This window comes from Bos javanicus, chromosome 4 (genome assembly GCF_032452875.1).
Source record: "Bos javanicus breed banteng chromosome 4, ARS-OSU_banteng_1.0, whole genome shotgun sequence".
In the NCBI taxonomy this organism is placed as follows: Eukaryota; Metazoa; Chordata; class Mammalia; order Artiodactyla; family Bovidae; genus Bos; species Bos javanicus.
In genome coordinates this window covers 32,077,262-32,103,767 of record NC_083871.1, presented here as the reverse complement: position 1 = coordinate 32,103,767, position 26,506 = coordinate 32,077,262, and the positions used below count along the sequence as shown (strand labels likewise).

At 39.7% G+C, this 26,506-nt stretch overlaps 1 protein-coding gene across 2 annotated transcripts; it reads left to right on the top strand.

Moving 5' to 3' along the window:
- The first annotated feature begins 374 nt into the window (after positions 1–374).
- TOMM7 (translocase of outer mitochondrial membrane 7) lies at positions 375–17,343 on the top strand. Of its 2 annotated transcripts, none has more exons than XM_061413692.1 (3): positions 375–555; positions 3,833–3,881; positions 15,734–17,343. In XM_061413692.1, exons 1-3 carry the CDS (start codon positions 453–455, stop codon positions 15,759–15,761), a joined length of 180 nt encoding a protein of 59 aa, XP_061269676.1. In that variant the 5' UTR covers positions 375–452; the 3' UTR covers positions 15,762–17,343. The 2 variants fall into 2 exon arrangements, with proteins under 2 accessions (XP_061269676.1, XP_061269677.1); XM_061413693.1 differs by lacking the exon at positions 15,734–17,343 and adding an exon at positions 7,520–7,752 and having other exon boundaries at positions 379–555.
- The last annotated feature ends 9,163 nt before the right edge of the window (positions 17,344–26,506 follow it).

Here is a 26,506-nt window from a genome sequence, read left to right as displayed (position 1 = left end):
GAGGGAAGTTAAATAACTTGACCAAGAATACACGGCAAGTGAGAATAAAAGTTGGGACTAATATTCAGTGTTCCTTCTCTGTTAGATTAAAAAACATTTGGAGATAAACTTTGAAGAGTGGGTGCGGCTGTAGGAAAAGAAAGGACGTTCCGGGCAGAAGGAATCTCCTGAACATTGCCCCAGGCATCCAGCAATCAAGGAAACCTGGCGATTCCTAAATAGTGCAAAGGGAATTTGGACCTCCTAACGAGGAGAATCAACAACTCATGCGCTTTCCACAGGCGGGGCCGCGGAGGGGCGAGGCAGGTTAAGGACGATGAATTGCGACCTTCGTTTGGCGACGCTCACGACTCCTGCCGTAAAGGCCGGTGTGGCGCGTGCGCGTCTCCTTTCGTGCAGATTCCTGACGCGTTTGCTGCTGTTTTCTCACGGGTGTCGCCAGCGCTGTCGCAATGGTGAAGCTGAGCAAAGAGGCCAAGCAGAGGCTGCAGCAGCTTTTCAAGGGAGGACAATTTGCCATCCGCTGGGGTTTTATTCCTCTCGTGATTTACCTGGGTCAGTGGGAGAAGAACCTGGTAGGAGACGGGAGGGAAGAGGGTGCGGATGCTGAGACTCCATTTTGGCCTGAGGCGTGAGGGAGAAACGCGACCACGCCGAGCACGGCTCTCGAGGCGCTCTGGTCAAGTGTGGTCTGTCTAAGCTGAGTTCGAGTTCTTGTTTTATCCTCCCCCCACCCCGCCTCCTTTTTTTTTCTTTCTGGTCTTTAACAAGTCACGTAATATTTCCCGTGCTGTCTGTAAGCAAGAGGTGACCTACTTTTCTGGATTTGGGGGACCTGAAAAGTCCTCATGTGCGTGGACCTGAGGGCCTAATGTGTGTGAAAGTGATTAGTTCACATTTGGACACTAGGTGTGTTTTCGGGAAGGTTATTGTCACCTGTCGTGGTGGGCCTAAGTGGAAAGAGGTTCTAAGCCTCATGGGTATGCCACTGCCTCGAGGCATGATTATGACAATAGTTGGTGGATGCTTCTGCGTCCTCACGTGCAGGTCAAGGTTTTACGCGCGGGGAAACCGAGGCATAGAACAGTTTTGTTCTTCGCTGAACGCCACACAGCTGTCAAATGGGGGAGCTATGAACTCAAGCAGTGGGCCTCCAAGGCCCATCCTCTTAACCACTATGCTGTATTGCGGAAATTTGAAAGTGGTAAGGCTCATATTTTTGCCTAGGGCCGCACACTGAGACTTTACACCGTTTCTCGCCTGGGGTAGTTTTGTATTTTTAAACTGATTGCCCAGTTCAGGCAGTAGGATGGAGTGGATAGCGTTCCGCCTTTGTCAGTTTGAGCATAGAGTTTGACATTGTGTAAAACTCCGGTTCACATTTCACAATTCTTTGATTTTTAATTAGATGCTGCTTCTTGTTTTTGGTTTTATGTTTTTTAGGTGTCATGTCTTGTAAGACGCGGTGCATTCGCTCAGCCTTGACGGAGCGTTTGATTATGCTGGATATTCCGTAGGCAGTTGTGGCTCCCATTTCCCCATGACTTGCAAGCCAACTAATAACCTGGAGATACTTCAGAATGCAGGGCTTAAAAAGACCCTTTTCCTCCCTTATTTTGAACGCATTTTTGGGGGGGGGGGGTGGGGGGCGGGGTTTGGCTGCACCGTGGTCATGTGAAACTTCCGCTACCAGATACTGAACCTGCACTCCCTGCAGTGGGAGAGCGGATTCTTCACCGCTTCCCGGACTACCCGGGAAGTCCCTACTACACATGTTTTGAAAACGACTTACCTATTTGGCTGTGCCAGTTCTTAGTCGCAGCTTGTAGGATCTAGTTCCTTGACCAGGGATGGATCCCTGGCCCCCTGCTTTGGGAGCAGAGAGTCAGCCACTGCACCACCAGGGAAGTACTGCAATTTTAAAAGAAGCATTAGTTCCCCAGATTTTAGTAACTCTGTGTAGGTATTGAAAATTAGAGCAAGTAATTAGTCTGCTCTTACAGGCTGTTATTCCCCTCTTTCTCCCAAACTGTCCTCTTCCCCAGCCTTCGCTTAACTGTAAAAGGGCCCAGCAAAACTGGGAGGAGCTGTCCTTCTAGCTAAGGAAGTTAAGGGGTTTTTAATTCTTCCCCTTCTTTGTTCTGTGTCGTTTTTCCATTGTTGTGTATGTTGGGTCCCATTGTAGTCTGCTCCTGCTTTCTTTGTCCGTGTGGATTCTTTGCTCTTCTATGTCTTTTTCAGGTACCTTTTCTCCTCTCCTTTTTGAAATTCCTTTTCTGTTGCCAGAAAGCTGCAGCTGGTTGTTAAAATCTGTATAAGGAGGGTTTTGGTCTGAAGAGTAGACAATGCTTTTCTTTTCCACTCTAGAATTATTTTCCTTTTTGTGCACACTGGCTATTTTCTTTTTACTAGGATTACCAGTAATCCTACAGTTCAGTGCTGGTACCCTTGTGTCTAGCTCGGGTGGAGACTGATGTTAAGGCTATCTTTTTATCTTTCCTTATTAACCATTGTTTTTTCCTTATACTGTATCTAAGCTTAATTTTAGGTCTGACCTAGTTCCCATGCTTTACTTCTCCATCAGCTCTCAGTAAAACTTTGCAAGTGCATATTGAATTTCTTGTGTAGTTTAGTTTCTTTCTTTTTTTTTTTTTTTGTAGTTTAATTCCAAACATAACCTTTTAGGGCTTCTGGAAGTACAGTGGGAATATAGTGCTATAAAATAGGACAGTGACCCGATAAAGCATCTGTTTGGACATTTACCAACAAAAAGATTTTAGTGAGTTACCTGTTGGAAGACAATTCTCCATAGTGTCTTGAATTTCTACAAATCTTGTGAGCAGAGGCAGTGACCACCCTTTGTTCATGTTTTTAAGGATGTTTGTAGGGTGGATAGCTTTGGAAAATAGTACCAGGGTAAAGGGGAGGCATGCTGTCCTTGCCCATTATAAAAGATTCTGGTTCCCCAAACACAGGGTCAGGGATCATCTTTAAATGCTGATTAGTCTGATTACAGCTATTGCTTGTAATAAGAGCATTGATTTAATTAACAATAGCTTGAAGTTTTTTTCCCTCTATCTCCAGCCTTTGGTTGCTTTGTAAAGAGAGGTTCATGGGGATAAAATAAGATGTCTTCAATTTTTTTCTTTAAAAAAGTATAATTTTTTACAGAAATAGACTCAAGAGTCACAGAACAACCTCGTGCGGGGTGGGGAAGAATGAGGGGAAGGGATAGGGAGTTTGGGATGGACAGGTATACACTGCTGTATTTAAAATGGATAACCTACTGTACAGCACAGGGAACTCTGCTTAGTGTTATGTGGAAGCCTGGATGGGAGGGAGTTTGGGGGAGAATGGACACATGTATATGTATGGCTGAGTCCCTCTACTCTCCACCTGAAACCAGCACAGCATTGTTAATCAGCACAGCATTTTTAATCAGCTGTATTCCAACAGAAAATAAGTAAGTTAAAAAAAAAAAAAGCTTTAAAAAAAAAGTCTTAGTACTGTTTGTAGTTCTTCATTCAGTTTGATTTGGTAGTTTGTCTTTTTTGTGGGTAATGACTAAGAATGAAAGATCGTGTGTGCTAAGGGCTACTATTATAGGAGTAAGTTAGTTTGTCTTCCCTACTGATTAGTTCTGCACATGATCACATATTCTAGTGAAGATTCAAAACTATTCTGTTGCACAGGTAAATCTAGGTAATTCTGGTAGATGTGGATGTCATTCTAGCTACCAAATACTGATTTAGAAAGAAAACATTGTAAATTTTTTGTCTGCTAGAGTTTTAATTGGTCTTTATTCTCTTTCTTCCCTCTCCCTTTCCCCCAGGATTTAAGAGGGGTGCAGATCCTGGAATGCCTGAACCAACTGTTTTGAGGTACTGCTCTTACAAATAAGCATTGCAGGGCAAATGTTCATATATAAGTACTAAATCATGGCAAGCAGAAGAGAAGTAGTGCTAGGTATTGTAATGGAGCTTTATCAGTCAGGTGTAGTTTTGGGCTATTGGAAAATTGCAGCAATTTGCAGACCAGTCTAACTTTCATTATCAGGTAACTGCTTTCTCTCCTCTTCCTAATTTTTGTTTACTGTGCTGTGTTATAACCATAATGAAGTATGTTTTAAAAGGAAAAGAACTAATGTATCCTGCTACTTTAAAAGCTGAATGTTCTTAATTCCCATATTCCTGTCCTATCCTTATTAAAATATGTGAAACTTTGTATCATTCTAACAACAGTACAGTTAGAATTGATTCTAACAACAGTACAGTTAGAATTGATAGCCCATGTATTTTCCAGTTGTTGATCACTTAGGTTTTCAGTTTTTTTTTTTAGTATTTTAATTAACAATATAACAAACATTTTTATGTGCATAGGTTTTATAGGTTTAGATTTATTTCCTTGTGATAAATTCTCATGGGATTAATAAGTCAGAGTATGAACATTTGTGGCTCTGAAAATGCATTCCTTTCAAATTTCCTTTCTCCAAAACAGCCTTGATGATGTTGGATAAATACTGGTGAATACATACACACACACAGCTACACGGAGTATGTGTATTCATATACTCATATGCATGTGTGTGTACATACTTGTGAAAACCACGTGTGTGTGTGTGTGTGAAGGCAGAATCTGGAACAGGAAGAATTGCTCTGTAGAAAGGACTGGTACTCATAGCACTGGGATGAGTAGCGCCCCTGCACGGGTGCTGTGGAATACCACCTTGACCTTCTGTCTTCCAGACATTTCTTGTGGATTGTCCTAACAGACTTTTTACTGCTATTCTAGATCTGTTTCTTCACACTCCTAATCTAAGCTACTACTTTCTAGAATGGTCATATCACTAACAGTCATTTGTAGTGTGTCAGCCACTGTGTTAAGTGCTTTATATACAGCATCTCTAGTTGTTACTTCAGTCCTTCAGAGCTGATCATACAGTCAGTGCGTGGTCGTGTATGTCTGTCTTGAAGGCCTGTACACTTTCCACTGGGTCATGTGGCCTCCCGCAGATAATATGATCTGCTACTTTACTTAGCACAATGCCATCTGATATGAATTTCCTCCACCTTCTCTGCCTTGCCAGTCTCTCCTTTTCTCAAAGCAAGGTTTTTTTCTTCTTTAGGGTACTGCCAAACGTGCCATCTACATGTCCATTTATGCTGTTATTCTTTACTGATAAAATTCTTCAATGAATGGTCTTCACTCCCTGCTTCCTTTCTTCACTTCCCTCTTTTCTGAATCTTTTGTGGTACAGCCTCTTAAAACTGCTTTCAGAGGTCCCCATCAAGCTTTTTGTTTTTAGTTTTTACTCTTTGAACTATCAGTTTTCCTTTTTGTAAAATGGGGACTCAGGTAATGTGTCTGCTACTGAGTAGCTGATTGACCTTAGACCAGTTACTTCCTAAGGGAAACAGTACCTTAGGAAATACTATCAGAGATGGGACTACCTGGTCAAGCTGTGTGAACATTTTTCAAGGACTGAAAATTATCATCAAATACTTCTTTCCAAGAGGCTGTTAACCTAAGATGAAGTTTCATTTTTTATAAGTTTATAATATCTGATTTATAAGATTGTCCTGAGAATTGAAAAAGATTATTGTATGTAAAGTATTAACAGTGCTTGACACATAATGTATGAGCAATAAACTTAATAATTTTTAGCCTTTCTCTGTCATGTCCTTCACCCCACTTTTCTTCTGTGAAAACTAGGCTCTAGCTACATGATACTGTGTGTGAATCTCAGAATAAACTGTATTTTTTTCATGTCTTTGTCTGTATGCTTGTTCTCTGTCTGCCTGGAATGCTTCTTCCTTCAGTTTCCACTAGATGAAAACCTACCTTTAGAAAAGCTCAATCTCAAATTTTTTTTTTTCCCCTCAGTCTCAAATTTATCACCTCTTCCTTAACTCTTCCACCTTTTCCTAGCAGAAACTGCTCCATTTTTTGTGTTCTGTGTCTCATTCTCTGCTTTGTATTATGCTTGTTGCTTGTTTTCATTTGTTTTGTCCTGTGAGTACCTGAAGTAGCTGCCAGATACTTGGGGAACACTTTGAAAGTGCTGAATTAACTTAATTAAAGGATCCTAACTTCTTTGTGGTGTTGGGACAGGAATTGATAATAGCGTTTCTTCTTGTACAGTTTTTAGACTGGACCTGCATGCTGGGAAACAGCATTTCGTGCCCCAGGTGATACAGAACCCAGAAATGGGGATACATGTGCCCTTCTGTTGTATTGGCTTCAAATATCCCACCAAGAGTTGGCCCTTCAGAGTGAGGCGCCACCCCACCCCCCGCTTTTTCATGTCCTTATCATCATCTCAGTGCTTCTCTCCTTTCTGGTGGTGGTAATCATTCTTTTCTGTCATTAGGAACATTTTCTGATTTCTTTCCCGGGGTATTTGTGATATAGGAAGGAAATGAGTGCTGAAAAGGGTTATCCTGTTACAGAATTTCATATACTATGCTGCTTATACTGGGAAGACTGACTAAAGAGGTCTTCCTGGGTTGCCTCATCTGTACCCTGAAAGGAATAGACTTGTATTTGTCAGGGTTTTCAGTAATGTAAATGTTTTATTAATGTAAAACTCAGGAATATAAAGTTTATTGTTTATATATAAATTGATTTATATAGTATTTATGAAAATAATGTAGTTCAAGATTTACTGGTGTATTTTCCTTGTTAAGTTGTTGGATTCCTTGGGATTAGGTCCCCATTCATTGGTGTCCATCCTCTTTCACACAGGATGGTTCTGTGTATTAGGTTGTTTGATGTAAATGCCTTATTCAAAATGCAGTATTTAGTGAATAAGGGGCAAAACATTATTTAGGCAAAATACATGAATATTAACTAACTGGGAGAATGATTGTTCCCATTATCTGTATAAGACCAAGGAAGATTTTCTTTTCTGTTTATCTTAGATGCTCATTACCAATGAGGAAGAGACCTTGATAAATGAATATTTTGTTTTCATATCTTAACTGTATGCAAATATACTTGGGATTTAATGGGAGATTTTAATACACTTTTGAAAATTGAAAATAAGTGCATGTTGGTTTGCTTTATACACAAAAGGAAAATACTTTCTAAATACAAACTTAACAGAATGCTCTATTGTCATTTCGTAATGCAATTTTATTTAAGTTGACTTACTAGAAACTACATTTTTAATCAACAGGGCTGAGAAATAAAACACATCTTGTCTCCTTCCTGTATCTAACAAGGATATACCTTTATTTTCTGGTTTCATCAATCCTTCATGTCACTCTTTTGATTGACCTCAATATATGTTTTCCTTTTTGTTTATAATAGGTAACTACAATTAAAAGTAATAAAATTGTATTTCTTTAAACAGGTCTCTGATTTTTTTACTCAGTGAGATTGATGCTTCTGCTAATTCTGAATTTGGTGGTTGAGTAAACGTGAGCATAAATGTATAAAATCTTCTAGTTCTTAAGCTGTGTTTGAGAAGTTTTTACTTTGGGGTTTAATTTGTTTCTCCTCTTCACAAACATTTTAGCTTACTTTGGGGATAAAGGACTGTTTGGTCATCTGGTTTTGGAAGCAGTCAATGCAGAGGAACAACATGGAAGGTGTGCTCTCTGGCTGGGATAAGAGATGGGACATCGTTCAGACGGTCACCAGTTGGATGGCACAGGGCTCTTACTTCTCAGATGCATCTGTTGCAGAGTGGAACCTCTACTGACTTATTTATGATAGACTGTATTAAAATAAATGTTTTTAACAATGTTATGTCTTGAGTCTTTTTGAATTGAACCTAATAGGACTGTCAGGTAAAAATTTAGCCATTTGGTACTTTTTCAAAACAGGGATCTATGTGTCTAGATGATACTTTGAAAAAGAAGCACATTTTCAAGTTAATTCATGTCCATTCACTTAACAAATGGATTCTAGTTTCCCTTTGCAGTGAATTAATAACTCCTTTTGAGATGTTCTGAGGTAGTAAAAGGAGAGAGAGCTCTCTGTGACATACTGGGCCCTAACTTCCAGGGATGACATTCTGATGAAATAGGATTCTTTGGCTGTGTTGGCAGGGCATGAGAATGGCATTGGAGGCTTATATGTCTGATTTGTGAGTTAAATGTGAGTCTTAAGATTTCCCTCACTAGGAAGCTGGAGGTGGCTGAGCAGGAGCCCATGGAGAGCTACGCAGAACAGTAGTACTTCCTATTTTCTGATAAAGGCGTTTATGGGAACTAGTTCAGTTCTGTGTTGTGGTTTCCTGGGACTTTATCTGTATTTGAAGGCACCCCTCACCTCCCTTTTTCTTAAACTTAGCTTCTGTAATTCTAACAAAATAGATCTATTTATTTATTTTGGGGAATTGTAATTACAGGAAAGTAGGCTTGAAACAAGAGATGACACATTGGATTGAATGTTTTAAACGTCTGGGTCAGAGAAGGATCATGAATGTAATCTCAGGTAACTGGAGCAATCATTACCAGAAATTTCCTCCTTATTTCTAATGTAAAGCCCTCTTGGTGATTTAAACCTATTTTCTCAAGTTTTGTTATCTTTGCCATGGAGATGTGGACTATTTTGGAAGCTTACTGCATGAGGGAATTTTAAAGTGGAATTCTTGAGAGCTAACTGCAGGGAAATCATTTCTGGTATGTACTTAATGTAATTGCTTTAATATTTCATGAATCTGAGCACGTATGCTTTTGCTAAGAGCTCTGACTAGCTTTTAAATCCCCTAGAATTGCTTACAATTGTGGCTGCCGCCTTCTACACCCCCATTCTTTCTACTAAATGGGTTGTCAGTGAATTTTTGTTAGTATTTTGGTACACATTTTTCTTTTTCACTCAGACTTTCTAGAACTTGAGAAAATAAAGCTATGGCAAGTGCCCCATTTGATAAAATACTTACATGGATAAGAAACATAAGTGGTTTTGTACTTTAGGAGCTAACTTGTAGCTGTTTATAAAGCCTGCAAATATTTTTGAAGTAAGAAATTGGGAATTAAGGAGAAAGGGACTAGTTCCTAGTTCTCATATCTGATGAAGCTAAGGAACAGAATTTAAGCATTTGTTCAAGGCACAGGATAAGAACTGAGACTAAGTCTACACTTTAAAGTTTATTTCTGAAGGTTTGTGAAATGTTTATAATTAAGCTCCTACATTTTATTGAACTTTAGATTTTAGGACAGTGCAGTCCTGTTGAGCAAACATGAGTCTGTTCTGTGTTAAACACTAGAGAGTCCTTACAAATATGATGGTTTCTTTTTATTATTTTTAAAAAATTTTAAAAGTTGGAATATAGTTGCAATGTTGTGTTAAATTTTTGCTGTGCAATAGATTATTTCTGACCTTAATTTTGCTTAGACAAACCCTGAGCTGACAGGACCTGATTTGAGTCCTGGTCCTGCTACTTAGTTCCTACTGCCCTTCATACAGAGATCACTTACTCTTTAGACTGGAGTTTCTTCCACAAAATAGGGATAATACTTGTCTCAATGCGTTAGTCCCTGCTGCTGCTGCTGCTAAGTCGCTTCAGTCGTGTCCGACTCTGTGCGACCCCATAGACGGCAGCCCACCAGGCTCCCCCATCCCTGGGATTCTCCAGGCAAGAACACTGGAGTGGGTTGCCGTTTTCCTTCTCCAATGCATGAAAGTGAAAAGTGAAAGTGAAGTTGCTCAATCATGTCCGACTCTTAGCGACCCCATGGACTGCAGCCCACCGGCTCCTCCATCCATGGGATTTTCCAGGCAAGAGTACTGGAGTGGGGTGCCATTGCCTTCTCCGGCGTTAGTCCCTAAACCACAAGAATACTTGAGTGAGTAGCTGTTTCCTACTCTGGTTGGCATAGCTGATCCTAGACTAGTAATCCTAGTCATAGAAGCTTGTTAGCAAAGCACATTTTCAGCTCTTCCTGGATCAGAAATGGGATGACCTCCCATGATCTGTGTGTTTTAATTAGCAGTCCATGGGGTCGCTAGGAGTCGGACACGAGTGAGCGACTTCACTTTCACTTCTCACTTTCATGCGTTGGAGAAGGAAATGGCAACCCACTCCAGTGTTCTTCCCTGGAGAATCCCAGGGACAGGGGAGCCTGTTGGGCTGCTGTCTATGGGGTTGCACAGAGTCGGACACGACTGAAGCAACTTAGCACCAGCAGCAGCAGCAGCAGCATTGTTTTAAATTAAACTTGTTATCTGAGATGTAGAATTCAATACAGTGTAAGAACCCATATAGAAAGATCCCTGTACGCCTTACCTAGTTTCCTCAAGTGGTAGCATCTTGTAAGACTATGGTTTCAAGATATTGATGTTGATACAGTCAGAACCTTTCCATTACCACAGGCATCCCTCAGGTTACCTTTTTAATAGCTAACCTCCCTCCCTCACACCCTTGGCAACTAGTAATCTATTGTCCATTTCTATGGTTTTTCTCATTTCATTTTTGTATGTAAGAAAGTTACATAAATGGAATTATACAGTAAGTAACCTTTTGGGATTGGCTTTTTTCCACTCACTGTAATTCTTTGTAGATGGGTTGAGGTTTTGTGTTTATTCAGCTTATTCCTTTTTATTGCCAAGTAGTCCATGGTGTGGATATATGTAGAGGACATTTGAGTTGTTCCCAATTTTTAACTATTATGAATAAAGCTGCTATGAGCATTTGTGAACATCTCAAATGAACATGTGAACATGTTTGTGCGATCAATCTGTATTTTAAAAAGCCCTGTCATGACTGTACAACTCAGATTTGTGAATACTGTCCTAGGCTTGCAGTAACCTTCTTGCTTCCCAATAGGCATTAAAGTCTTCCCTATCATATCCAGAGTGATCCTTTTAAAAGTAAGATCACATCACATCCTGATCAAAACTCTCCAGTGGTTTCCTGTCTCACTGAGAATAAATGCCCAAATCCTTTCTGTGACTACGAAACAGCTGGTTTTATGTGCCTTTGATCTGTTACTCACCTAGGATCCTTCATGTTCACTTGCACTCCTGCTATTTTGATTTCTTGTCCTTCAAAAAGGCCAGGCATGTTCTCACTTTGGAATATGAGTTAGCTATTCTCCTGGAATTCTTTTTCCTGGGGCTTCCCTGGTGGCTTAGAGGTTAAAGCGTCTGCTTGCAGATGAACCCGGAGACGAACCCGGAGTTCGATCCCTGGGTCGGGAAGATCCCCTGGAGAAGGAAATGGCAACCCACTCCAGTATTCTTGCCTGGAAAATCCCATGTACGCAGGAGCCTGGTAGCCTACAGTCCACGGGGTCACAAAGAGTCGGACACGACTGAGCCTTTGATCTGTTACTCACCTAGGATTCTTCATGTTCACTTGCACTCTTGCTATTTTGATTTATTGTCCTTCAAAAAGGCCAGGCATGTTCTCACTTTGGAATTTGAGTTAGCTATTCTCTCTCCTAGAATTCTGTTTCCTAGATTTCCATGTGTGTGGCTTTATTCTATTCTCTGCCCAAATGCCATTTTGATAGAGACGACTTCTCTGATCCTTATGTAAAATGGCAAGCTCCACACCAGTCTTGTCACTCACTGTCTTTTTAAAATTTTATTTTTTAAAAATTGAAGTATAGTTGATTTACAATATTAAATTAATATTAATATTAATTAATAATTAAAGTGTTAGTTTCAGGTGTACCACAAAGTGATTCAGTGTTCATACACACACACACACACACACACACACACATGATTCTTCTCCATTATAGGATATAAGATATTGAATATAGTTATCTGTGCTATGTAGTATGTCTTTGTTTATCTATTTTATATATAGTAGTGTGTATCTATTAATACCAAACTCCTAATTTATCCCTCTTTGGTGACCGTAAGTTTATTTTCTATGTAAGTCTTTCTGTTTTGTAAATAATATATATCATTTTTTTGATTCTATGAGTAAGTGATATCATGATATTTGACTTTGATTCTCATTATTAGTATGATAATCTCTGGTTCCACTCACATTGCTGCAAATGGTATTTCATTTTTTTATGGCTGAATGGTATTCGTGTGTGTACGTGCCCATTCATCTGCCAGTGGACAGTTAGGTTGCTTCCCTATCTTGGCTAGTGTAAATAGTGCTGCTGTGAACGTTGGGGTGTGTGTATCTTTTTGAATTAGAGTTTTTATTTTTTTCAGATCTATGCTCAGGAGTGAGAGTACTGGATCATATTTAGCTCTATTTTTATTACATAAGGAACCTCCATACTGTTCTCCATAGTAGCTATGCCAGTTTACATTCCCATCAACAGTGTAGGAGGCATCCCTTTTCTCCACACCCTCTCCAGCATTTATTGTTTATAGATGTTGGCCATTCTGACTGGTGTGAGTTGATACCTTCATTGTATGTAGTTTTGATTTACATCTCCCTGTTAAGTAGTGATATTGAGTTTCTTCATGTGGCCACCTGCATGTCTCGTTGGCCCATTCTCACCTTTTACCTTGTCTTCAAAGAAATTTTATCCACCTGATTTTCTATATATGTATGTGTATAGTCTTATCTCACTTCGAAAATGCAAACTACATAAACACAGGATATTTTTATGTATTTTTAGAGGCTAGCACAGGTCCTGACATGTAGTAGATGTTCGATAAGAATGAATGGGTGAATAACATTATATGTGTTAAGTGTAAAATGCTTTGAGAACTGGAAACTTACAAATCATTATAAAGGGCCAGTATTATTCTGTGTTATTCATAATTGGTAAAAAAGCCTTCATGAAAGATGACATCAAAAGATGTTGCGGGGAGATGATATGAGAGAGGGATCGTTTACTATGACTTTGCACTTTTTTCATTTAGTCACCACAACAATGCTATGAAGTAGGACATTAACTCCATTTTACAGATGAAACAGGTTTGGGTCATTTTCCCCAAATCACAGAAAAAACTTGTTTTTGAACCCATGTCTGCTAACTAAAAGCTTATGATGTTGTTATTGATATGTGCCACCATTAAAAGTAATTTATACAACTAATGAAATGGTATAATAGACATTTACAGCAACTACAAAATATTAACATTCCAAGTTCCATAAAGAGGGCCCATCTACTTCATCCAGTATCCAGGGCTGTATTCACAATAGGACATAGAGTAGTCAAATTCACATCACAAATGTAATTTACTTGAAATTATTATGCCAGCTGTAGTAAACTAAATGTTTATTTTTGTTATCTTTCCTTGAATAGCCTGTGTTTCTATTGAGATATTTTACATACAATAAAACGAGCATATCTTAAGTGTACAGTTTGGTGAGTGCTGCCAGTTTTGTATACCCTGTAACCACCATGCCAAGGTGGGGCCCAGGATCTCCTTGAACCTGGGATCCTTAGTGTTTCACACATGGTAGGTGCTCAGCAAATGCTTTTGAATTAAATGATAAACTTTTTTAAGGTTGATCTAGAAACTGTATGCTGCTGCTGCTGTTAAGTTGCTTCAGTCGTGTCCGACTCTGTGCGACCCCATAGACAGCAGCCCACCAGGCTCCGCCGTCCCTGGGGTTCTCCAGGCAAGAACACTGGAGTGGGTTGCCGTTTCCTTCTCTAATGCGTGAAAGTGAAGTCGCTCAGTCGCGTCCGATTCTTATCGACCCCATGGACGGGTAGCCTACCAGGCTCCTCCATCCATGGGATTTTCCAGGCAAGAGTACTGGAGTGGGGTGCCATTACCTTCTCCAAGAAACTGTATAGGGAAGTTTGAATTGACGTTCTCTTTCTTTCCTGTAAGAAGCAGAGATGTGTGTATAGTCCATGGGGTGACCCACGAAGAGTCGGACATGTCTGAGAAACAGCAGTGACAGTCTTAGAATTTTACTCAAAACTGGGATGATGAATAAAAGGTCCTGCAACACATTCTGTTACATCAAGCAGAGTCCAGAAGATAAGGAAAAGGGCATGGAGACAGAGGAAGAAATATATTTTTTTCTGGGAAAAAAAAAACTGCCACTAACAGGAAGTGAGCTAAGAAATGTCAGCAACTCCTTCATGTTCCCTAATGTCTACTGAGGAGGAGACTATGAACAAGAAAGAAGCTCCTAGAGAGCAAAATTAGAGGTCCCAGGGTTTCCGTGGAAGTAGAACTGAAAGCCCCAGATACTGCCAGGAAGGGAAGTCTGTTTCTGCCCCCATATGATCCTATATTGCTACAGTCCAGTGACCACTAGGTTTTCCTCTCTCCCTTTTTTGAATGGCAATTTTAATGCTATTTTCTTGCGCCTATTCTGCCTTTGTATATTGGATAAGTTGGGGGTGGTTAACTTGTCTTTAAGCTCTTAGGTTGCTGGCCCCTGGAGGGCACTTCAGTCCAGGTGGGAGGTGCACATTTCCCAGAATTCCCGACCTATAACTTGGTTGCAATATCTAGATGAGGCTTGAGAATTAGTATATATGAATATTTGGTCAGCAAAAGTGGACATGTCAGAGAATCAAAAATTCATTTTCTGTTTCTCAAATTGTGATATGTAGCTGCTTGTTGCAATCAATCTAAAAGGCTCCCATACTTCTTGGCAGTTAGGTGTAACTCTGACTAACAATCTGATAATTGAGATAGAAGCAGAAGTGTTGTGTGGTACTTCTGGGAAGTCTCCGTAAAAGGGAAGTTTGTTTCTTGGATCTGAAATCACTGGATTACAGCTGACCATAAGGTTAAAGGCCATGCCCGAGGAATGATTGAGTGGTATACTCTTAGGAGTCTAGCAGGTCTCTGTGACTAAGAAAAGACCCTGTTTGCTCACACTTTCATTGACTCATGTATTATCAAATTTTCTGGTCTTTCTAAACAGATAAGGTATTGTTCTTTATGTTAGCATTTTTTTTTTTAAATGAGTGAGGTAAGTATCTTTTCATATTTTAAAGAATCATTTATGTTTCCTTTAGCCCATTTTTCTGTTGGAGTATTGATCTTTTCCATACTGATTTACAGGCACTTTATATTTTAGGGACGTTTTATCTGTGATATTAGTTGTAGATATTTTCTCTCAAGTTTTCATTTGTCATTTGATTTAGCTTAATGACCATCCTTGCCATGTAGAAGTTTTGAATTACATTAATTAGATCATTGACTTATAAAAATGCCATTTGGGTATTATTTCATACTCACAAAGTCTTTTTCTCTCTTGAGGTTGGAAAAAAATATTTTCCTAAGGTTTCCTTGGTATATGTTTTTTGATTCTTATTTGTTAGGAAACATCATTTTTACTTTTTAATTAAAAATATTATTTTTATACAACTTTAAAAGGTTATACTGCATTTATAGTTTTTACAGAATATTGCTGTTATATACTATGTATTGTAACATCCTTGTAGTCAACAATTTGTACTTCCAAGTCTCAACCCCTGAATTACCCCTTCCCTCAACAGGCAACCACTAGATTGTTCACTCTGTCTGTGAGTCTGCATTTTTTTGGTTACATTCACTATTTTGCTGTATTTTTTAGAGTCCACATATAAGTGATATCATACTGTATTTGTCTCTCTCTGACTTATTTCACTTAGAATAATGCCCTCCAAGTCTGTCCATGTTGCTGCAGATGGCAAGATTTCTTTTTTTATGGTTGAGTAGTGTTCCACTGTGTGTGTGTGTGTCTTTGTGTTTGTTTATATGTATATATACCATATCTTTATGTTTTGGTATATTTTGGTTTACATTTTATATTTTATTCCATTTGTAATTAATAACTAAAATGGTTTCTCATTTTACTTCACCACAACTTCTCTTAATGATTTTATTACTACCCTGACTTCAGGTTCCAGGGAGGAGATAAGATCAAGTAGATCTTACCTAAAATAGTTAGGATCAACTGGAGACATAGAAGGTGAAATGAAACAAGAAGAGGTTTTTGTAACAAATCCCGAAAGGATCACATTCGTTCCTTGGAGTCATACCCTCTCTTGCCTTTGGACCTCAGCAAATGCTTGTTAATTCTCCCTCTCTGTTCCTGCTCCCTCCCAATCCTCCCCATTTTCCTGACTTTCTTACCATAAGGGCAAGGGCCTGGTTGATTTGTTTGGTGTTATATCCCTAACACCTGGACTAGTACATGGTACATAGTGAGGTCTCAATATTTGGTAAGCTAAGAAGTAGAAAGAGGAGAGTGAAAAAGTTGGCTTAAAGCTCAACATTCAGAAAACGAAGATCGTGGCCTCTGGTCCCATCACTTCATGGCAAATAGATGGGGAAACAGTGGAAACAGTGTCAGACTTTATTTTTCTGGGCTCCAAAATCACTGCAGATGGTGACTGCAGCCATGAAATTAAAAGACGCTTACTCCTTGGAAGAAAAGTTATGACCAACCTAGACAGCATATTCAAAAGCAGAGACGTTACTTTGCCAACAAAGTTTCGTCTAGTCAAGGCTATGGTTTTTCCTGTGGTCATGTATGGATGTGAGAGTTGGACTGTGAAGAAAGCTGAGCGCCGAAGAATTGATGCTTTTGAACTGTGGTGTTGGAGAAGACTCTTGAGAGTTGCTTGGACTGCAAGGGGATCCAACCAGTCCATTCTGAAGGAGATCAGCCCTGGGATTTCTTTGGAAGGAATGACGCTAAAGCTGAAACTCCAGTACTTTGGCCACCTCATGCGAAGAGTTGACTCTGGAAAAGACTCTGATGCTGGGAAGGATTGGGGGCAGGAGGAGGAGGGGACGACAGAGGATGAGACGGCTGGATGGCATCACTGACTTGATGGACGTGAGTCTGAGTGAACTCTGGGAGTTGGTAATGGACAGGGAGGCCTGGTGTGCTGCGATTCATGGGGTCGCAAAGAATCGGACACGACTGAGCGACTGAACTGAACTGAACTGAAGAAGTAGAAATGCATAGAATGTTAATTGCCTACCCAAAATCCATTTCTGTGTAACCTCTGAATTTCTGCTCAGCTCTGTTCTCCAGTTTCCTGGAGTCTAACTTGCCCTGTGTTCATACAACTCAGGACCAAGGATCTGAGAAGTTTCTATAGATTCACTATTGGATGCATTTTTAATGAGATGTATATGCAAGAAGCAGATACTGCTCTGATGTGAGGAAAAAAGTTTTGTAATAGTATGTGTTTACTGTCTTGAAGAACTCCCTCCTCTGTGATATATTTAATGCTGAGTATCTTTTAACAGGACCATTCTCCAAAATTTAATTTTTTTCTTTTGCTTTTTTGGGTCTTTAAGTAATAGATTGAAGGAAAGTAAATAAAATACCTAAGATTATGCATTTACATTATTTCTCATATTGATGAGTTGTTTAAGTGGCCCGTGGATCAACTTACATGCAATTAGAGCAAATAGTGGAACTATTGTCATTTTTATTATCATCTTTCCCTTCCTCATTACTGTTATTTAAAATAAAGTCTCTATTTTAAAACACCACTATTCTTCACTTGTATGTCTTAGAGTACCAATTTCGAACCTCAGTAATTTGCTTCTCTGCATTATGTATTGTATTTCCATATCATGTTGAATGGTAATCTGTAAGGGCTAACAGTTGAATTGCATTATGTTAATTTGCATATCCATTTGCTCAGTGTCCAGACTTTGAGGGACTGAGACACAGGGTGAGCACCTTAAAAAAAATTTTTTTTAACTTTTTATTTTGTATTGGAGTTAGCTGATTATGTTTTTCATAGTTTCAGATGAACAGCAAAGGGACTCATCCATACAGGTGAGCACCTTTTTGATGGAGGGTCTGAGACCAAATTTTGGGAGAGTGGTCAGTCCAGTAGGGGTCCTGAACTTGAAGAAGAGTGCAGTGGTTTGGCTTCTGGACTCTGGATATGGAGAGGGTGGAGGCTTTGAAAGGAGGAGATTTAAATTGTCCAGACATTCTTCCGCTTAATTTTAAACCTAATTCTTAGTTATGGACTGTCTTCAACATCCTAATACACCCATTGTAAGTTGAAAATAAGAAAAAAAATGCATTTAATACGCCTAACCTACCAAGCGTCATAGCTTAGCCTAGCCTGCCTTAAATGTGTTCAGAACACTTACGGTTGGACAAAAATCATCTAACACAAAGTGTTGAATATCTGATGTAATTTGTTGAGTATGGTATTGAAAGTGAAAACCAGAACAGTTGTGTGGGTATGGAATGGTTGTAAGTATATTAGTTGTTTGTTGTCACTATCAGGTGGCTGGGAGCTGAGGCTCCCTTGCTGTCCAGCATGACGAGAGAACATTGTACCACATTTCACTAGCCCAAGAAAAAATCAAAATTCTAGCTAGATATGGTTTCCACTGAAGGTGTCTCGCTTTCACACCATTATAATGTCAAAAACTCAAGTTGAACCATTGTTAAGTCGGAGACTGTCTAATTTTATTATGTAGATGTTTATTACCAGGTAAGTTTTAGTTAAATCTCACTCTTATCCAGCTGTTTCCCTTATTAGAAAAATAATTTGTTTAGGGTAAAGGAGAAGAAAAAGGTAAATAACAGAGTATCTTTCCAAAAGATTTTAGATGACTCATTTTCTTCTATTTTTTTTTCTCTTTCCATGAGTCAGTGGGGATTTATTTTATTGATCTGTCTTCAAATTCATTAATTTGTGTTTTCTATTGTGCTGATAAATTATTAGTTTCTGATATTGAACTTTTCATTATTAGATGTCAACTTGATTTCTTTAAAAATAAAGATTCCAGTTCTCTGTTGATGTACTCCCTCTTGTTATCTTCAATTTCTGTTTTACTTTACATGTTAATTATAGTTATTTTGAAGTCATTTCTGCTAACTTCAGTATCTGGAGCATCTCATCACTCTAATGCTTGGCTGTTAGTCTCTTTACCTTGATTCTTTTCCCCTGGTAATTTTTTATTTCATGTGTGAAAATAAAGGAAACCTCATTTAAAATGGAATCAGGAAGACTTGAAGGGGGAAGCTCTCACCCACATATCACTCCCCACAGCTTACAGACCCCAGTTGGAAGAAAGAATTCCTTCTGACCCATCAACAACAAGCTGTCCACTGCCTACAGCCAATAAAGAACTTCCACAGCCCTCACTAGTTTTTCCTAAAAGCCTAGTAAGGGCCCACCTTTCCCTACAGACTTGCCTGTGGTGCACCCTGTAGTTTTGCATGTTCTGAGCTGCAATTCTTCTGCTCTTCCCGAATAAGCTCATTTTCCAACTGGCTGTGTTTTTTGTTTTTTTAACATAAGCTAGATATTGTGGATAGTATTTGTAGAAGCTCTAGATTGTATTATCTTCTAAAAAGTGTTGAATTTTATTCTTCTTGTTCAGTCGCTCAGTTGTGTCTGACTGTGACCCCATGGACTGCAGCATGCCAGGCTTCCCTGTCCTTCACCATCTCCTGGAGCTTGCTCAAATTCATGTCCATTGAGTCAGTGATGCCATCCAACCATCTCATCCTCTGTCATCTCCTTCTCCTGCTTTCTATCTTTCCCAGCATCAGGGTCTTTTCCAGTGAGTCGGCTCTTGGGATGAGGTGGCCAGAGTATCGAAGCTTTCAGCTTTAGCATCAGTCCTTCCAATAAATACTCAGGATTGATTTTCTTTTTAGGACTGACTAGAGTTTTGTTCTAGCTGTCAAGTTACTGGCAAATCACCTTCATTCTGATGAGGATTGGATTTAGATTATTATGGTTGGTTTATTTCAGTTTTGACCTTTCTCCCAGGGTGTAGCCTTTATACCTAGAGCATGATCTTTTTTGGTGACTCATCTGAAAGTTTGGGATCCAATATCCTTCTACTGTAGCTCTTAGGTGGCTGGAACTCCATCTTCCCAGCACTGTGCTGCCTCTTAAACTTCTTCCCAGCTGCCCAGTATCTCAACAGTTATTCTCTTCTAGGACTTGAAAGTCTCACCTTTTGCTCATACAGCTTGGAGCCAAGGATGTGGGAAGAATTTCTATAAAATTTCCAGTTCTTGTTCTGAAGTTCTCTCCTGTCACTTCCCCCACCCAGCCCCTGACCTCTGAATCCTGACCACCGTGGCAACCTCTGTTTCCTCTGTCCTTTGTAATGCAATTTTCTTCTTGAACTCAACTTCCTGAGCAGCGTAAATGTGAAGCTCCTTTTGCTTTCCTTCTTTCAAGTACTAGTTCTGTTTTAATTGCTGTCCAATCCTGAAAATTGTTATTTTATGCATTTTGTCCTGAATATGTCAATAAGTCTAAGCCTAGTATCAGCTATTCTGTCATGGATGAACTGTGAGTCCCACACTTTGATTGCTTAATTGACACAGTGGTCAATGAGAGCTGGAGTTAGCAGATATTCTTGGCTTAATTTTATTTTATTTTTTCCTTTTCTTTCTTTAAATAAAAAGGGGCTCTAATTAACAGTTTTGATGTGAGTGGATAGCTAGATTATAAGAATTTTCAAATGCTTTGAAGAAAGCTCCCATGAATTATTTTACTTGAAAAGATCTTCATAGAACTATTAGTTTACTTTTTTCTTAAAGAGAAAGACTCCTCTCTGAAAGGCTATAGCTGTAGGAAATTCAGCATATGTTAATCCTTTCTAAAGAACTTGGTTGGAAAAAAAGTATAATTACTGTGGCTTTGCCTTCTGATTGGCCTTTCTTTCTGATTAGATCAGGAAATGCCTAGAGTATTTGTAGATCTAAAAAAGATGACAAATGAAATAGATCTAATCTCAAAATAAGTTTCTGATGTACAACAAACTAGGACACATTAGGTTAAATCTAAAAGTCTTTTTTAACATTCTGTAATCTGAGATTACTATGTTTTGAAGGTTTAATTCTAGCAATTGACATCTTTGCAGGTGACAGTGTAAATCACAGAGCTTAAAATTTCCTGGATACAGATTTACTTAAAATTGCTCCATGACTATCAAGCTACTTTCACATGGTGGAGAATGCCAACTGTATTCCTTTCTGCAAAAGCAAAGGTTCCTCTTAAAGGTCATTGGATGATAGGGCCTTCACAGTAAGCTAGTACAGTGTCCTCTGTGGCAGCTTCTAAAGTGGCTTCCAGTGATTTCCAGCCTCCTAGTAGTCATGCCTGTATTAGTTCACTTAGACCTGCCATAACAAAATACCACAGACTAGGCAACTTAAACACAGAAATGTTTTTTTTCACAGTTCTGGAGGGTGGAAGTCAAGATCAAGGTGTTGACAGATTTGATATCTCTCATATGGCTTTCTTCTTGCCTTATAGATGTCTGTCTTCTTACTCCATCTTCACAGGGCCTTTCCTCTGCCTGCGAGTCCCTGGTATCTCTTCCTCTTTTCATAATGATTCTAGTCATTGGATTAGGGCTACTCTCAGGACCTAATTTAATCTTATTACCTCTTTAAAGTCCCTATCTCCTAATACAGTCACATTCTAAGATAATGAAATTGGAACTTAAAGATATGGATTTTATGGTGACTCAACAATGCCCTTGTGTAATCCTTTCCCCTTGAGTGTGGGATGGACCTAGTGACTGGCTTCTAATGATTTAAATATGGCACAAATGGCAGTAGCTTGCTTTTGATATTGGGCTAAAAAGACTATGATTTCTGTCTTGTTCAATCTTTCTCTCTGGTTCTTCTTGCTTGCTTGTTCTGATGGAAGCAAGCTGTCATGTTGGGAGTTCCCTGTGGAGAGAGGCCCACTTGGCAAGAAACAGGGTCTTGCAGCCTGCAGCTCCAAGGAACTGAGGTTCTCTGTCCAACAACCCAGTTGGGTTGTTGAATCCTGCCAATGGCCACATGAGTGAGATTCAAAGCAGATTCTTTTCCACTTGAATCTTAAGATGACTGCAGTCTCAGCTGCTACGTGGACTACAATCTGGTGAGAGACTGAGCCAAAGGTCCACTTACGCTGCATCTAGATTTCTGACCTTTAGAAACTGTGAGATAATAAATGTTTTAAGCCACTGAGTTTTGGAGATAATTTCTAACAGCAATAGATGTACTGTCTATAAATTCTATATAAAGTGAGGGTAGCTAATATATTCTCATTTTGCCGTTGTTGAGAACAAATAATAGTTACCACTTACAGACTATGTGTAGTACAGTGCTGTTTATTTCCATGTATTATTTACTTTAATTCTCACAACAGCCTGTTTTTATCTTCAGTTTACAGAAAAGAAAATAGATTTAAAATGGGTTTGATAATATGTTCTAGGTCATACTCATAAAGAGTAATAAGTGGGGATTTGAACCCACGGGCTCCATGAAAGTGTGTGTGGCCCTGTGAAAAGCAAAAATATGGGGCTTCTTGTTTAAAAATTGTTAGGAATTTCAAGATGGTAATAGCAGAGTGTGAAATGAAGTTTCATGCCATGAGGTTAGATGCCATTTGGAGAGCACTGGAGAGATAAAATTGTTGGATGCCTTCCAGGGTCTGGCACTGTTGCAGGTACAAGCTCATATAATCCTATGGCAACCATATGGGATTGAATGATCACATCCTATAGATGAGGAAACTGAAGCCCAGGGACACTCTGTACACTTTTCCTAGTATCAAATAACTTTTTACACTGAGGAGTGTTCTCTTTCTGGAGTATAGCATTGAAGTTAATGAAATGTGATTAGCAAGTGTGGCCTGTCTTTAAAGTTTAGTCTCTTTAATGTTTTGAGGTGTAAATGGAGCTGTGGACTTTGGAAGAATCACCTAGATATCCAGCAGGGGGTGTGGGAGAGCAGCACTTGGCTGGTAAAAAGGTCTGAGCTACAGACATGGCAAGATCAGTATTGTAGCCTTGCTGTCTTGGTATTTTACTTGTCTTCTAGCTTGTATTTCAAGGTCAGTGCCTTATCTTTGTTTTCCTTTTGGGAAAAGAATTGCCTTAGGCACTGTTATCTTAGAAGGAGCAGGAGTTGATGTCATAGAGAAACACTAGTTTTGGATCCCATTATACTTCATAGGGCCTGTAGAAGCTCTATGAAAAGTCACATGGGTTAAGGATCCCATCATAAAAGCCCTGGCCAAGATGGCAGAGTAGGAAGACTCTGAGCTCACCTCCTCCCAGAGGTACGTCAAAATCACAACTCCTTACAGTACAGCTATCTATGAGAATGATCTGAAGACTAGCAGAAAAGATTTTCTACAAATAAAGATATAAAAAAAGAACCATAACAAGATGGGTAGGAAGGGCAGAAATGTAGTATGTTCAGGACTTTCACTGCCAAAAATGGGACCCATGATTGAGGGTAAAATCATAATTGCAGAGGTTCTCCCCAGAAGTGAGGGGTTGGAGCCCTATATTAGCTTCCCCAGCTTGGGAGTCCTGTACCAAGATGAGAAGCCCCCAGAGTGTCTGACTTTGGAAGCCAGACTTGTGTACAGGAGAGCAAGAGGGCTGAAGGAAACATCAGTTCAGTTCAGTCGCTCAGTCGTGTCTGACTCTTTGCGACCCCATGAACTGCAGCATGCCAAGCCTCCCTGTCCATCACCAACTCCTGGAGTTTACTCAAACTCATGTCCATTGAGTCGGTGATGCCACCAGCCATCTCATCCTCTGTCGTCCCCTTCTCCTCCTGTCCCCAATCCCTCCCAGCATCAGAGTCTTTTCCAATGAGTCAACTCTTTGCGTGAGGTGGCCAAAGTACTGGAGTTTCATCTTTACCATCAGTCCTTCCAATGAACACCCAGAACTGATCTCCTTTACAATGGACTGGTTGGATCTCCTTGCAGTCCAAGGGACTCTCAAGAGTCTTCTCCAACACAACAGTTCAAAAGCATCAATTCTTCGGTGCTTAGCTTTCTTCACAGTCCAACTCTCACATCCATACAAGACCACTGGAAAAACCATAGCCTTGACTAAACGGACCTTTGTTGGCAAAGTAATGTCTCTGCTTTTGATTATGCTATCTAGGTTGGTCATAACTTTCCTTCCAAGGAGTAAGCATCTTTTAATTTCATGGCTGCAATCACCATCTACAGTGATTTTGGAGCCCCCAAAAATAAAGTCAGCCACTGTTTCCACTGTTTCCTATCTATTTCCCATGAAGTGATGGGACCAGAGGCCATGATCTTAGTTTTCTGAATGTTGAGCTTTAAGCCAACTTTTTCACTCTCCTCTTTTACTTTCATCAAGAGGCTTTTTAGTTCCTCTTTGCTTTCTGCCATTAAGTGTGGTGTCATCCGCATATCTGAGGTTATTGATATTTCTTCTGGCAATCTTGATTCCAGCTTGTGCTTCTTCCAGCCCAGTGTTTCTCATGATGTACTCTGCATATAAGTTAAATAAGCAGGGTGACAAATACAGCCTTGACGTACTCCTTTTCCTATTTGGAACTAGTCTGTTGTTCCATGTCCAGTTCTAACTGTTGCTTCCTGACATGCATACAGATTTCTCAAGAGGCAGGTCAGGTGGTCTGGTATTCCCATCTCTTGAAGAATTTTCCACAGTTTATTGTGATCCACACAGTCAAAGGCTTTGGCATAGTCAGTAAAGCAGAAATAGATGTTTTTCTGGAAGTCTCTTGCTTTTTCAGTGATCCAGCGGATGTTGGCAATTTGATCTCTGGTTCCTCTGCCTTTTCTAAAGCCAGGTTGAACATCAGGAAGTTCACGGTTCACGTATTGCTGAAGCCTGGCTTGGAGAATTTTGAACATTACTTTACTAGCGTGTGAGATGAATGCAATTGTGTGGTAGTTTGAACATTCTTTGGCATTGCCTTTCTTTGGGCTTGGAATGAAAACTGACCTTTTCCAGTCCTGTGGCCACTGCTGAGTTTTCCAAATGTGCTGGCATATTGAGTGCAGCACTTTCACAGCATCATCTTTCAGGATTTGTAATAGCTTAACTGGAATTTCATCACCTCCACTAGCTTTGTTCATAGTGATGCTTTCTAAGGCCCACTTGACTTCACATTACAGGATGTCTGGCTCTAGGTCAGTGATCACACCATCGTGATTATCTGGGTCGTGAAGATCTTTTTTGTACAGTTCTTCTGTGCATTCTTGCCACCTCTTCTTAATATCCTCTTCTTCTGTTAGGTCCATACCATTTCTGTCCTTTATTGAGCCCATCTTTGCATGAAATGTTCCCTTGGTATCTCTAATTTTCTTGAAGAGATCTCTAGTCCTTCCCATTCTATTGTTTTCCTCTATTTCTTTGCGTTGATCGCTGAGGAAGGCTTTCTTATCTCTCCTTGCTATTCTTTGGAACTCTGCATTCAGATGCTTATATCGTTCCTTTTCTCCTTTGCTTTTCGCTTCTCTTCTTTTCACAGCTATTTATAAGGCCTCCTCAGACAGCCATTTTGCTTTTTTGCATTTCTTTTCCATGGGGATGGTCTTGATCCCTGTCTCCTGTACAATGTCACGAACCTCCATCCATAGTTCTTCAGTCACTCTATCTATCAGATCTAGTCCCTTAAATCTATTTCTCAGTTCCACTGTATAATCATAAGGGATTTGATGTAGGTCATACCTGTATGGTCTAGTGGTTTTCCCTACTTTCTTCAATTGCAGTCTGAATTTGGCAATAAGGAGTTCTTGATCTGAGCCACAGTCAGCTCCCGGTCTTGTTTTTGCTGACTGTATAGAGCTTCTCCATGTTTGGCTGCAAAGAATGTAATCAATCTGATTTCGGTGTTGACCATCTGGTGATGTCCATGTGTAGAGTAGCCCTTAAAGGGTACATGAAAAAGTTAACATGCTCTAAGTCCCAGCACAGAGGTGGTAATTTGAAAGAAGCCTGGGTCAGATCAATTTGCTGATCTTTGAGAGCCTCTCAGAGATGCGGGAGACAACTGGGATTCCTCCTGGGACATAGACATTAGTGATAGCAACTTTTGGTAGCTCATTCTATCACAAGGACACTGGTGCTGGCAAGAGTCATTTTGGAGTCTTCCCTCTAACCTCTTAGTAATGGGAGTTTACCTGCCCAAAACAGTAGGCTGGCACCATCCTGGGACACTCTAGGCAGTACAGACAGCCATATTGGGATTTATATTACCCAGCAGTGGGCAAGCAACCACCACATGATGCAGGACCTGGTAGCCAACAGGGCTAGGGTCAGCCGTGCCTTCCAGTACACCCATGATAGTGAACCTTACCACAGCAGAAGGACCCACACAGCCCACATAGTGGATACTGTGAGTATATTCCTGTGGTAACCAGAGGGACTGTGCTACTGGGTCCCCTACGACAACTCCAATGTAGGAACACTTGAAGTTTAGGAAATGTGATGGTATACCTAATACATAGAAATAAACACAGAGAATTAGGTAAAATGAGGAGAGAGAAGAATATGTTCCAAATGAAGAAAAAGAACAAAACTTCAGAAAAAGAATGAAAGTGGAAAAAGCAGTCTACATCATAAAGGTGCTCAGTGAACTCAGGGAAAGAACAGACGAGCAGTGTGAATTTTAACCTAAAGTTAGAAAATACAAAGAGAAATCAAACAGCTGGAGAATACAATAATGGCAATAAAAAATAAATGAATGAATAAATGAGATTATTTGATATAGAGGAATGGATTAGTGAACTAGAAGACAGAGTAGTGAAAATCAAGCAGAACAGGAAAAATGAAAAATGTTTTAAAATGAGGATAGTTTAAAAGATTTCTGAGATAGCATCAAGCATACTAAGATTTCATTATAGGGGTCGCAGAGGGAGAA

Excerpts from the sequence above, each read along its gene's own strand:
- TOMM7 (XM_061413692.1), top strand. The coding sequence starts at position 453 with ATGGTGAAGCTGAGCAAAGAGGCCAAGCAGAGGCTGCAGCAGCTTTTC. Across the intron at positions 556-3,832 it reads TCCTCTCGTGATTTACCTGG|GATTTAAGAGGGGTGCAGAT; the intron begins GTCAGTGGGAGA and ends CCTTTCCCCCAG. Across the intron at positions 3,882-15,733 it reads CCTGAACCAACTGTTTTGAG|GTTCCAGGGAGGAGATAAGA; the intron begins GTACTGCTCTTA and ends CCCTGACTTCAG.